This window comes from Thalassophryne amazonica, chromosome 11 (genome assembly GCF_902500255.1).
Source record: "Thalassophryne amazonica chromosome 11, fThaAma1.1, whole genome shotgun sequence".
NCBI lineage: Eukaryota > Metazoa > Chordata > Actinopteri > Batrachoidiformes > Batrachoididae > Thalassophryne > Thalassophryne amazonica.
The window spans coordinates 27,538,774-27,551,996 of NC_047113.1; the positions used below are offsets into that span (position 1 = coordinate 27,538,774).

The 13,223-nt window shown below is 41.5% G+C and overlaps 1 protein-coding gene across 1 annotated transcript; it reads left to right on the forward strand.

Moving 5' to 3' along the window:
• Window positions 1-681: 681 nt before the first annotated feature.
• smtnl1 (smoothelin-like 1) lies at window positions 682-9,406 on the forward strand. The gene is made up of 5 exons (XM_034182155.1): window positions 682-990; window positions 7,668-8,266; window positions 8,349-8,463; window positions 8,542-8,693; window positions 8,782-9,406. The coding sequence occupies exons 1-5, from the start codon at window positions 907-909 to the stop codon at window positions 9,122-9,124; spliced, it is 1,293 nt and encodes a 430-aa protein (XP_034038046.1). The 5' UTR covers window positions 682-906; the 3' UTR covers window positions 9,125-9,406.
• Window positions 9,407-13,223: the final 3,817 nt, after the last annotated feature.

A 13,223-nucleotide genomic window follows, 5' to 3' on the forward strand; every position in this document is an offset into this window, starting at 1 on the left:
TATCTTGTCAAAGCATGTTTTCACCTCTGTATGGCCTCTGTTCCTGATGTGCTCCACATATGATCACTCCTATGGTTGAACCGGATCTGACCTTCTGCTATTTCAATGCAAAGTGTTAATTAACACTTTGGATTAACACATTAAGGAGTTAATTAACAGGACAAGAATACAGATTAAAACTTTAATCCTTCACAACAATCATTCATATTTTTTTCAAATAATCCCATAGTGTTTGCTGTTTTTAATTATGAGGACCTTTCAAGAAAATGATCTGAATAAAACAAGACTGAAAATATGCTCTTCTGTTGAGTCAGTCATAACAGCCGTGTGCAGCCGCTACGATGAGTCACAAATCGTAATTAGCTTTAAGGGATCATGTGACAGATGGTTTACAGAAACATTTCTGTCAGCAGCACCTGTGCTAACTTGGTTGTTTTATTTATTTATTTATTTGTAAATTATGTCAACACTATAATTCAGCATTCAAATTTCATTTCAGGAGCAGGATTTTGCTCATGTGTTTCATATGTGATACAAACCCAATCACTGTGTGCACATGTCCATGTGTTCTGTGTACAGACACGGTTTCCACAGCAGATGCAGCTGCCTGGCGTGTTGGATTGTGCCTGTGTCACTATTTTGGGACCCTGTGTTGTTCCAAAGGTCAGATAAAGAACACAGGATTCCTCACACGGCACATGGGGACAGCTTGAAGGGGACCTAAAGGCGGATATCCACAAACCGACACACTGCAAACACCAGGCAGCGTCGCCAGAGACGGACCTCCGGTGTAAAGGCTGCACTCTTTGACTGGATGAAAAGGTTCTAGAGGAAGCTATTAATAAAGCATCCTGGGGTAATAGTTTCATATAGGCGGTGCCAGCAGGTAAAAGCACAACAGGCATCATGGATGGAGAGTCACCCAGCCAGGAGCTGCAAGAGGCCGTGGAAACAACCCAACAGACTGATGACAACAACAACAATGACCAGGTGTGTGTGTTTGCATGCTTAAATTATATAAAATATACATTTGTTTTCTTGAGATTCTCAAAGCTCACACTGACTGGTGTTACGGTTAGAAGTAGCAACAGGATTTGGGAGCTGTGCAGCAGGTGGCATGTCAGTAGTGACACTTGTTCTCATATCTGTCTGACTGAGGTAACAGACGCAGGTGCACAAGCAGTGTATTTAATGAACGTGCTCACACACAAATCCACACTGTGGTTTTTTTTTATTCCCACTGATGACTCACTCAGGGTGATTTTTCCTTTAATGCATTCACAACAAATGGGGATAATACACGGATTTTTTCCAATTATTGTCATTTTTGGAAAAAAGATGCTGCATGCCACATTTTGTGGATGTCAGGTCAGGCGTGGGAACACGCACTTGTGCAGCGTGGTGCATGCACCACATTATGAACCACCACCGGTCCTGAATAACACCCACCTAGACAGACAATCACTTTGTCTATTCATCTCAAAAACAACCACTTATCTATTTCAGCCAGGTGAAATGTTGGCATACCCTTGGCTTTCTCCAGTCACCGGGCTCCTCAACACTGAGGCATCTGTGTGCTGGATCGTGCCCAGAGAAACATCACACAGGGCAAAAATGTAGCAGCTGACGTTCCCTCACAATGCAAGTGATGCTCCTCATCTGACATACCCTAAGCAACCGTTCGTTTGACACAAAGTCATCCCGGTGGTACCTGAGATTACTATCTCACAGAGCTGCGACAGCTTGCAAACGGCAAGAATCCGTGCTACGTTTGCTGGGTGTTGCTGTCCTCTCGCTTGAGTTTCAGGGTATCGCAGGCATGGGCACAATTTGGTGGGGGATAAGGGGAACATGTCCCACCCCACCTTTTCAACCAGGGGGAACAGAATATGGTATGCCCCCCCCCACCTTCTGGCATATATGTGTGTACTTGAAACATGCTATGCCAGTCTTATGTGCAAAACCATGTCAGAATAGTATCTTTGTTTCTGCAAGTTTGTATTTTTAGCAGCATTGACTTGTTTACAACACCTGTTTCTTGTTTGTCACATTTGGAATTTTCTGGGACTGCATTTGCCCAGATTTGAAACCAAAAATAGTTGCCTCTAGGGACTAGTGTCTACACATAAGTATCAATGGACCATATACTAATTTACTAAATTCTGAAAGTTAGAAAAGGAAATCAGAAAAGCTATCTGGGACCTCAGAAAGCCCATCTGCAATTATTGCTTGATCTCCAAGTCTATGCAAGCGAAATTATGTTCAGTATGAGTGCTGTCATTAGTGCCACTTCGAAAATTAAATTCATGATAAGTAATTTATGCTAAACGTATGATCTGTTGTTTTTTCAAACTTATGCAAAAACAAATCTTGAGAAAAAAATTACAGTATGCGATAGTTAATAATTATTAAGAGCCTGTTCTTTCATATTTAGGAATAAGGGGGGCCAAGTACAATAACTGAAGTTATTGTACTTGGCCCCACAAATCTTAGAAACATGGTGTCTAACCAGATCCTTACTCTGGATGGCATTACCCTGACCTCTAGTAATACTGTGAGAAATCTTGGAGTCATTTTTGATCAGGATATGTCATTCAAAGCGCATATTAAACAAATATGTAGGACTGCTTTTTTGCATTTACGCAATATCTCTAAAATCAGAAAGGTCTTGTCTCAGAGTGATGCTGAAAAACTAATTCATGCATTTATTTCCTCTAGGCTGGACTATTGTAATTCATTATTATCAGGTTGTCCTAAAAGTTCCCTAAAAAGCCTTCAGTTAATTCAAAATGCTGCAGCTAGAGTACTGATGGGGACTAGAAGGAGAGAGCATATCTCACCCATATTGGCCTCTCTTCATTGGCTTCCTGTTAATTCTAGAATAGAATTTAAAATTCTTCTTCTTACTTATAAGGTTTTGAATAATCAGGTCCCATCTTATCTTAGGGACCTCGTAGTACCATATCACCCCAATAGAGCGCTTCGCTCTCAGACTGCAGGCTTACTTGTAGTTCCTAGGGTTTGTAAGAGTAGAATGGGAGGCAGAGCCTTCAGCTTTCAGGCTCCTCTCCTGTGGAACCAGCTCCCAATTCAGATCAGGGAGACAGACACCCTCTCTACTTTTAAGATTAGGCTTAAAACTTTCCTTTTTGCTAAAGTTTATAGTTAGGGCTGGATCAGGTGACCCTGAACCATCCCTTAGTTATGCTGCTATAGACGTAGACTGCTGGGGGGTTCCCATGATGCACTGTTTCTTTCTCTTTTTGCTCTGTATGCACCACTCTGCATTTAATCATTAGTGATCGATCTCTGCTCCCCTCCACAGCATGTCTTTTTCCTGGTTCTCTCCCTCAGCCCCAACCAGTCCCAGCAGAAGACTGCCCCTCCCTGAGCCTGGTTCTGCTGGAGGTTTCTTCAGGTTAAAAGGGAGTTTTTCCTTCCCACTGTAGCCAAGTGCTTGCTCACAGGGGGTCGTTTTGACCGTTGGGGTTTTACATAATTATTGTATGGCCTTGCCTTACAATATAAAGCGCCTTGGGGCAACTGTTTGTTGTGATTTGGCGCTATATAAAAAAATTGATTGATTGATTGATGAATACATTTTACCACATTGCAGTTGTTTTTTTTAATGAAAACTCAACCTATCATTCTTTTTGAGTTCTACACATGTGGTGATACCTTATTTACACGAGGATGTTAATAAAATCAATGCTGGCTATTCACAGAATAAAGTACTTATATCCACAGTTTCAAATTGTGTAAGTCAATATGGTGTCCACTTTATGGTCTTCTCAAAACATTAAAATTACTGTTCTGGATGCTCAGAATGTATCTGAGCTTATCTAGAAACCGTTGGCTTCTGGGGGCCTAAAGCGGCCCCCAGACCCTCGGCCTACGGGCTTCGGCCCTGCGGGCTTCGCACTTTGCCCCCCCCCCAATTTCTAGTGCTAAATTGCGCCCTTGGTCGCAGAGCGTCGCCCGCATTGTGACCGAACTTTGAACAGTTCAAAGTTGGCAAGGCGACAAAGATCTTCGCCACATGCTCACAGAGCTGTTGTGGGCATTGCGAAGCCCTCTGAATATAGTCTCTGTGACTCATAACGTGCGTAAACTGTGCGAGAACTTTGTGAGGGGTTGACAATAGATGAAACTACATTGTGAGTGATTGGAGACAAAATTGAGGATCTGACATTCCTCACAGGAGAAACGCACAAGCTGCCCTGGGAGCATGACAAACTAACAGAGATGACTGGAGATTCTGGAAGTGGCGGCGCGAGTCCGGCGGCCCCAGCTCTGCTGCTGGCCTGGTCGTGCATGCAGTTGCAATGGGTTTCAGGACTCCTGTCCATAAGATCTGGACTTACGCATTTAACGTTTCTTAATGAGGAGCATATTTGGAAGTTTTATGCTGCCTCCTGGCTCCAATCTGTTGTGCACGCAGGAGGAGGAGGAAGGGAGAAGACATCACACACAATCCATGCCAAATCAACATGCAGATCCACCTTGGATCTGCTGTGGTGAGCTTAGTGACATACACAAGGGAACACCAAAATGGACTTACTATGTTATTGCCAAGTAATAGCAGGATAATAGCAGCCCACAGCCATCCTGAGCACTTTGTTTGCAAACGTGTCATCATTTCAGTTGAAAGTGGCGTTAGACATCTGTGAGAGTGACGCGCAGCATTGGAGCACACAGGACACATCCAGGCTGCACAAACTGATGAGGCGGGCTGGCTCTGTGGTTGACATGAAGCTGGACTCTCTGGTGACGGTGGCAGAGAAGAGAACACTGGACAAACTGCTGGGCATTATGGACGATGTCAGTCACTTTCTGTACACCGTCAACAGCAACCAAAGGAGCCTCTTCAGCCACAGACTGCTCCTTCCCAAGTGCAGGACCAACAGACTGAAAACTCCTTAGTCCCTCAGGCCATCAGACTGTACAACTTCTCACTCAGGGGGAGGAGGAGTAACAGGAAGACAGGGGACGGGAATGAGAGGAACCGTCATAGCCAGTAAGTCAGTAGCGAGCAGTATTACTGCTATTTATATTTGTATTTATATTCTGCAAATTGTTTTTTTTTTTTTACTTATACTTTTGACACTCTGTGTGCTTCTTACCCTGTGTGCTGCTATACAAAGCTGCTGGAACTTCAGTTTCCCTGAGGGAGTCTTCCCAAGGGATTAAAAAAAAAAATTCAAATTTAACTAATTTATTCTAATCTAATCTAACATCAGCGAAATCCTTGCACCTTTGAAGGTGGCGCTCAACATTCGCAAGAGTGCCACAAGGTATTTGAGCAGCACTCACGCGATATGTATGCAGACTTTTTTTGCCACCAGTCTGTGCGATATTTAGCTGTCATTCGGGCAGCATGCATTAATGCATCATTAGTATCAATTCAATAAGATACCAACTGAGAATTTGTCGCTAATTCGCGTTTTTTTGTCACAATTTTATGTCTCTAACTACTCCCCAACAGTTGCAGCCCAGTGAGATAGTACCCTAAGGATCCTATGAAGAAACCTATTACCAAAGACATCCAGTCTTTGCCTTAGGCAGCACCAGGACCCTAAAGACTTGGACCTTCTTGTCCTGCAAAGATATCAGTATCACCAAACACCTGTCCAATGACCTCTTGACTCCATAAGATCTTTTCAGGCGTCTCTCAATCGCATAGGCTGGGACTGCAGAGACATGAATGGCACTGCTTAGATAAGTGAATGTCTTTCCAAGTTTGACACTTTCAGCACATGCAGATACACTTCAGTAAATGCCTGGATCTTAGTCTTGATCAAGAACACTCTGATTCCTCACTGAGCTTCTCAAGTGCTGCAGTCAGAGTGTTCCTCATGTGTAGAAAAGACATAAAACCCTCCAATGTTTCACTAAAAATACAAATTAAGCATTCAAGTGATGTTATAACAACAATGCATTTTATTACGAATTGCTTCTGCAATAAAACCAACAGGCTGGAACAAAGTCAAAAAAAGAAAGATGTTTGATTTATGCAAAGCCAATAAGAGGAAGAAGTAAAAGTCCAATTTAAACAATAAAGCACAGCAAATGTGCAGAAGAATGAAAACACCATTAAGAAGGCTATAATAACACCAGTAGAAGCTTACAGATAGAAGTATGTTTTCAGAAGTGACTGCAAAATGGATACTGACTGAAACTGTTTTCCTTTTGAGGTGTTCCAAAAGCTGAGTGCTCCACTCAGTCCTCCTATTGAAGTGTCTATCTAGAATACTGCGGAAGATCTCAGGCTGTGGTTAAGATCTTAAGGGATTAACATTTCAGAGATGTAGCTGGGAGCTGTGCAGAAAGTTCATAGCAGAATCTTCAAATCAATTTTAAAACCCTCAGGCTTACAGTGATGGGAGGCAAGAACATACGTAGCCTGCAATCATATGATAACACGTGCTGGAGTGAGTTAAAATATCAGCAAGTGCATTATGGATCGGATGCATTTGAATTAGATGGATTTAAATTAATCTGACCTGTTTTTGAATTTCAGGTCTGAGTCACAAATGTTTTTTTAACATGTGAATGCTTTGCCACATCCAGATGAGTGGAAAACTCAACAAATCCCAGATCAGCTCCACACATCTCTCATTACATCACACTTTGTGGTTTTAAACACACACACACACACACACACACACACACACACACACACACACACACACACACACACACACACACACACACACACACACACACACACACACACCACACACACACACACACTCCACAAAGTAAACTGTGTAAAACTTTTAGTGCATCTTATATAACTGCTCCAACACAAGTTGCTTTCTTTAATAATTCCATGAAGATTATCACAAAGCTGTTCTTTAAAGTTATTTTTGTTTGTAAAACCAATTTCTTCAGATTACATCTGACAGCAGTTTGTTCCATAAACCAAAAAATGGTACAGAAAACACATTAAACCACCAGTTAAGCCTTGGAAAAGGCAAACATCATTAAAACTGGATTTTTTTTTATTTTTTTTTATGGGGGATACTGTGCTGAAAAGATCATGTTGTAGGTCTTTGGAGCAGGTCTGTGGGTTGACTATGACTGTTCTCACCATCCTTCGCTTCAGCTTATCTGAGATTTTTCTTGGCCTGCAACTTCGGGCCTTAACTAGTACTGTGCCTGTGGTCTTCCATTTCCTCACTGTGTTCCTCACAGTGGAAACTGACAGCTGAAATCTCTGAGACAGCTTTTTGTATCCTTCCCCTAAACCATGGTGTTGAACAATCTTTGTTTTCATGTCATTTGAGAGTTGTTTAGAGGCTCCCATGTTGCCCCTCATTAGAAGAGATGCAAAGAGGGGAAACATTTGCAAATGACCACCTTAAATACCCTTTCTCATGATTGGATTCACCTGTGTAAGGAGGTCAAAGGTCAATGAGCTTACCAAACCAATTTTGTGTTCCAATAATTAATGCTAAATGTATTCCACTCAATAAAATAACAAGGGTGCCCAAGTTTATGCACCTGCCCAATTTTGTTTAAATAATTATTGCACACTTTATGTAAATTTCTGTTAATATAAAATGATTATATTTTTTATATTTAGAATTGTCAGTGTGAAGTTAAAGTGAGTTGTGTAGACTTAACGCATGCATGAATAAACTGTTATTTTGCTTTTCTCCCAGGAAAAAGAGCCAGAACCAGAACCAGAGGACAACAAAAACCCAATTCAAGAGACATCAGCAGTGGAAGGTCACAGTGTCACACGAGAAGATGATGGAAAAAACAGAGAACAAGGAGGTGATGATGGAGGTAAAGACATATCAGAGTCCATGGAAAAACATGTTGAAGGGCAAGAAACCAAACAAGATAAGGGACAAACCTCGGTTAGTGATGATTTGGAGAATCCTAAACCTATAAACAAAGAAGGAGAGAAAGAGATGGAGGGAGAGCAGAAAGGTCATCAGGTGGAAGACGTAAAGAAAGATGAGAAAGAAGATGAGGTGAAGGAGAAAAACAAAGAGAAAGATGACGATAAAGCCGTGGGAAAAGCAAAAGAAGATGTAAAAGCAACAAAGGAGGAAGAGAAGAAACAAGTTGAAGAATCAGCTGAAAAATCAAAGGAGAAAGAAAATAATACAGAAGTAAAGAAAGCAGGGAAAACAAAAAGAAAGAGTGGTGCTGCTCCTCCGTCTGCTCTGATGCGGCCTAAGGCCTCGGCTCGGTCTGTCAGAGCATCTGCAAAAAAAGACATTATTGCTAAGTTCCAACAAGGTGCACCAGAGTAAGTCAACATGTCGAGTTAAAGAATTGTTGATCCAGCTGGGTTTTAAACAAGAAAAAATAATATTTTTAATACATTTTAGGACTCCAATTCCACGCAACTTCAAAATTCAGAAGTCATCTACAGCTATGGCCACAGGAGCTTCCATCAAACAGAAAATTCTTCATTGGTGCTGCAACAAGACTCGCAAATATGAGGTGACATTAACAGGGAAAATATTTCTCCAACCAGAGCAAATAGAAAATAAGATGTTCTTCTCTTCTGGCCACATACAGGGTGTCAGCATAGAAAATTTCTCATCATCCTGGTGTGATGGGATGGCCTTCTGCGCGCTGATCCATCGCTTCTTTCCCGATGCTTTTGATTTCAACTCACTGAAACCAGAAGAAAGAAAGAAGAATTTCACTCTGGCCTTCCAGACTGCAGAGTATAAAAAATGTTCTCTCATCATTTCTCTCACTCTCTGCCTGTGTTCTCACCCTTTTCTTTCTCTTGATTTTCTCACATCCTTCCAGGTCCCTGGCTGACTGCTTCCCCCTGCTGGATGTGGATGACATGCTCATGATGGGGGACAATCCAGACCCCATGTGTGTGTTCACCTACGTCCAGTCCCTCTGCCAGAACCTCACAAAAATAGAAAAGGAGAGGAAGGGTAAAGAAAAGGAGGAAAAAGACAAGAATGACAAGGAGAGAGAAGGCAAAGAAGAGGATGTGGTAGAGGAGAAGGAGGAGGAGAAGGATGGCTCGCCTCCTGAGAAGAAAGATGTTGAAGGAGAGGAAGCCGGAGAAGAGGAGAATGTACCAGAAAGCTGTGCAACAGAGGGAGATGCAGGCGTGTTAGTTGGCGCGGAATCGTAAAATGATGACAACCGTGAAAAAAGATAATAAAAAAAAGACCAAAAGATTGTTGTACATTGAGAAAGTCTTAGTTTGTTGTTGGCATGACGACTGCTGCACATCATCTTTACTAACACTTACTGAAATGCTGTCAGTGTGAAGTTACAATGAGTTGTGTCGATTGTGCATCTGTATTCTGTTTCTCCCTCCAACCATTTGTTGTGTTGCATGAAATTGTTTAACAGATAACTGAGTAATCTTTGGTTTTTACATCTGTTGTGTAGAAAATAAAATGTCACTGGTGAATTTCAAACATGTTTATGTCACATGTAGATCTTTTCAGTTTAGTTGGCAAGATGATCTTCAGCCTATGCAATGATTTAAAAAGTTATATCATCAAACTGGAAAGTGCCCCGGGGAACACCCAGGACACGGTGGAGGGATTACATCTCCCAGCTGGCTCGGGAAGGCTTAGGGACTGAGCTGCTTAGTCTGCTTCCATCATGACCCAGACCTGGATAAGTGTCAGAAAATGAATGAATGAATGAGATCATACTATAATTTGAGCAACATTCCAGACCTCCATCCTTTGGCTAATTTTCATCAAAACTGGCATGTGGATGTAGGTTAACCCCAACTCTGCTGTTAAAGGGTTTTTTTTTTTTGGCAAAGGTCAAGGTTAAAGGTTTTTTTTCCCACTGAAATTTGTGTCAAACTTGGCACACATATGTTGTTTTAGATTTGCCCAAGCAATTTCAAACTTGCCAAAGGCCAATCACTGGGTTCAAGGTCTTTAGGGTCAAAGGTTATAATGTATGTTTTTCACTCCAGTTTGCACCAACTTGGCAAACGTATGGAAGTGGGGTCGGGAGTTGCCCCGGAAGGTCATATGTCTGCCTATTTGTTGTTGTACTTCCAAGTCCTTTTGACTGTGTGTGAGTCCTAATTCCTATATAAACCCTGACGCCCATTGGTGCTGGTGCTTCTCTCTGGATTCCGTAAGGTCAACCAGATGAGACTCTATGATAGTCTACCCTGGAAGTCCCTTTAAAGAATTCATTTTTGTAAAGCTTTAGGTTAAGGAATTTGTCTTTCAGTGTGATTTTCACCAAATCTAGCACACACTTTGGCAGATTCTGGAACTGCTGTGTAAGCTTAGCCAGAGGTCAATGACTTGGGTGAAGGTCAAGCTAATTTGGGTCAAATATCAGACTGCTATAGCGCTTCCTGTTGTCATGCCCGTGGGTACAGTTATAGTATGAACCCATGTTCAGTGTTTGAAAACTCTGAATTATTTTATAACGTACAGTCAGATTCAGAAAACTTTATTTATACCACAATTTGCAATTCAGTTGACAGTTCCCAGTCGTAAAAATAAAATAAGGCAAACACATAACATACATAGCAGCAACATTCTATCAGTGACAGCAGCTCAGCATATATGTTCTTCAAACAGTGAACATACACCCAAAGTACTCCATTACACATTACAGGGGTCACCTAAAATGACCCTTAGTACAGTGGCTTTTACAATGACAAAACAAACAAAAAACTAAATATACTGACAATTAAAACTAGCCCCTTTGTGGATAATGCACAGTATTGACTGACAGGAGCAGAATTATCCAGAATCACAACAACAAATTGTAAATGTCATTGAATGTTTTGTTTTAATAATAATTCATTTTCCTAATTTTAACTGACAGGAATTTAGAAAAAATATACTCCAGTATCTTGTAATGTTAAAGAAAGAGGAATAGGAAAATAATTAAATCCTGAAGCCACCCTTTATACCAACCCCATTCAAATATTTGGTAGTTTCTTGCATGGCCCATCCCCACCGCTTGTCCATAATCACATTAATACAAAGAAATAAACAAATAAACAAATGCTACAAAAACATAAGCTTCTCAAGGATATTTACATTAAAGCTGTTATAAACACCATTTTAAACACTAATATAGCCGCCAATAACGATTGTCAATGTAAAGATTTAGTGGTATAATGGCATCCTGTGCAGATAATGAAGTAAAACTCCCTTTGTGTGTGTTGGAATCTGAGTTTTTCTATTCCTTGTTTACATACCAGGACTGACCATGTGTGCATGTGAGTCCCACCCTGTAAAACCATTTCCTCTCCCCGTGTTCATAAAGAAACAGCAGTGACCCCAACATATAGCACTATGCATTCAAGATGGGAGCCACCCCAAGAAGTCATATTCAGAAGCAAAAACATAAACAAAAACAAAAATAAGCCTCTGACGAAGAATGTGGTCAGGCTAGAATCAGTAACAGTCAAGATTTTCTCAGATGAAGAGCAATTCAAGATGCTAAAGTGTTCCAATTTCCCTTGACGGTAGTGTTCTTTCTTCTCGGGTGGCAGTGACGGCACCAGGAAATTTTTGTTGGGGGGGCTGGGGTAAAAGTTGGAGGGGCTCTACAAAATGTTGTCTAAATGAACAATATACGAGGTCTGTCAATAAAGTATAGGTCTTTTTTATTTTTTTCAAAAACTATATGGATTTCATTCATATGTTTTTATGTCAGACATGCTTGAACCCTCGTGCGCATGCGTGAGTTTTTCCACGCCTGTCGGTGACGTCATTCGCCTGTGAGCACTCCTTGTGGGAGGAGTCGTCCAGCCCCTCGTCGGAATTCCTTTGTCTGAGAAGTTGCTGAGAGACTGGCGCTTTGTTTGATCAAAATTTTTTCTAAACCTGTGAGGCACATCGAAGTCGGCTCGCAGCCGCCGCGACGCTCCGCCACAGGAAAAACACCTCTGTTGGAAACCTTAAGGACAAGTTGGAACATGTCCAGCTGTTAAACTATTTCTCATATACTCACTCCACTGAAAGCCATCAAAAGCCGCCTGGATTTTACAAATGGTTATCAACACGGAGGTGTTTTTCCTGTGCCACCGTACCGCGCCAGCTGCGTCCCGACGCGCGGCCCCGTCTGCACGTCTTTCATTAAAAAAAATCTCCTTTAACAGTGGAATATCCAGATAAAATGCTGAAACCGACTTCTTCTGAAACTTCTCTGTTCTCTCACAACGTCCTGGATCAATAGAGCCTGAAATGTGGAGGTTTTCAGCTTGAAACAGGCTGACGACGGCGCCTGGGAGTGCTGCACGACGTCTCGCTCCGTGGGAAGTCCTTAAAGCGACAGTATCACCTCAAAATCTCTCATCAGCCGTTAAAATTTTCACCGAAAACCAGCTTAATTTTTCGAACCATGTCCACTTCGATGTCTCTCACAGGTTTAGAAAAAATTTTGATCAAACAAAGCGCCAGTCTCTCAGCAACTTCTCAGACAAAGGAATTCCGACGAGGGGCTGGACGACTCCTCCCACAAGGAGTGCTCACAGGCGAATGACGTCACCGACAGGCGTGGAAAAACTCACGCATGCGCACGAGGGTTCAGCATGTCTGACGTAAAAACATATGAATGAAATCCATATAGTTTTTGAAAAAAATAAAAAGGACCTATACTTTATTGACAGCCCTCGTATAGTAAATTGCTTTATAAAATGGTAAATGGACTGCATTTATATAGCGCTTTTCCATCTGCATCAGACGCTCAAAGCACTTTACAATTATGCCTCACATTCACCCCGATGTCAGGGTGCTGCCATACAAGGCGCTCACTACACACCGGGAGCAATAGGGGCCTGAGTGATTTTCCAGTCAGGCGGAGATTTGAACCCATGATCTTCTGGACTCAAGCCCAACACCTTAACCACTAGACCATCACCTCCCCCCAGGTATGTGCTTTAGTCACCCGTGCTCCTCTAAACCGTGGTATCAATGCACACACATACACATCACTTAGAATGATTGCAAGTTCAGTAAAGTTGCACATAGGTATAAATGAAGATAAATGAAGTTTTAAGAGTGGCAGTAATAAATATTTAGGAAACCTAAATTTTTGGATTATGGAGTTAAATTTGTCTCATTAATACTTGCAAATACCCAGAGGGTGATTTACAAATATCCTTTGATTTGTAAACATGCTTTGTGATGCACAAACACAAATTTCTGATTTGTAACTTGTGTGTGGGTTTTTACAAATAAATGTTTATTTGCAAAACTGAAAATTCTGTTTGTGAAGGGTGATTCAGC

Coding starts and splice junctions, on each gene's coding strand:
- smtnl1 (XM_034182155.1), top strand. CDS start 907: ATGGATGGAGAGTCACCCAGCCAGGAGCTGCAAGAGGCCGTGGAAACA. Junction 991..7,667: donor ACAACAACAACAATGACCAG/GTGTGTGTGTTT, acceptor CTTTTCTCCCAG/GAAAAAGAGCCAGAACCAGA. Junction 8,694..8,781: donor CTGGCCTTCCAGACTGCAGA/GTATAAAAAATG, acceptor ACATCCTTCCAG/GTCCCTGGCTGACTGCTTCC.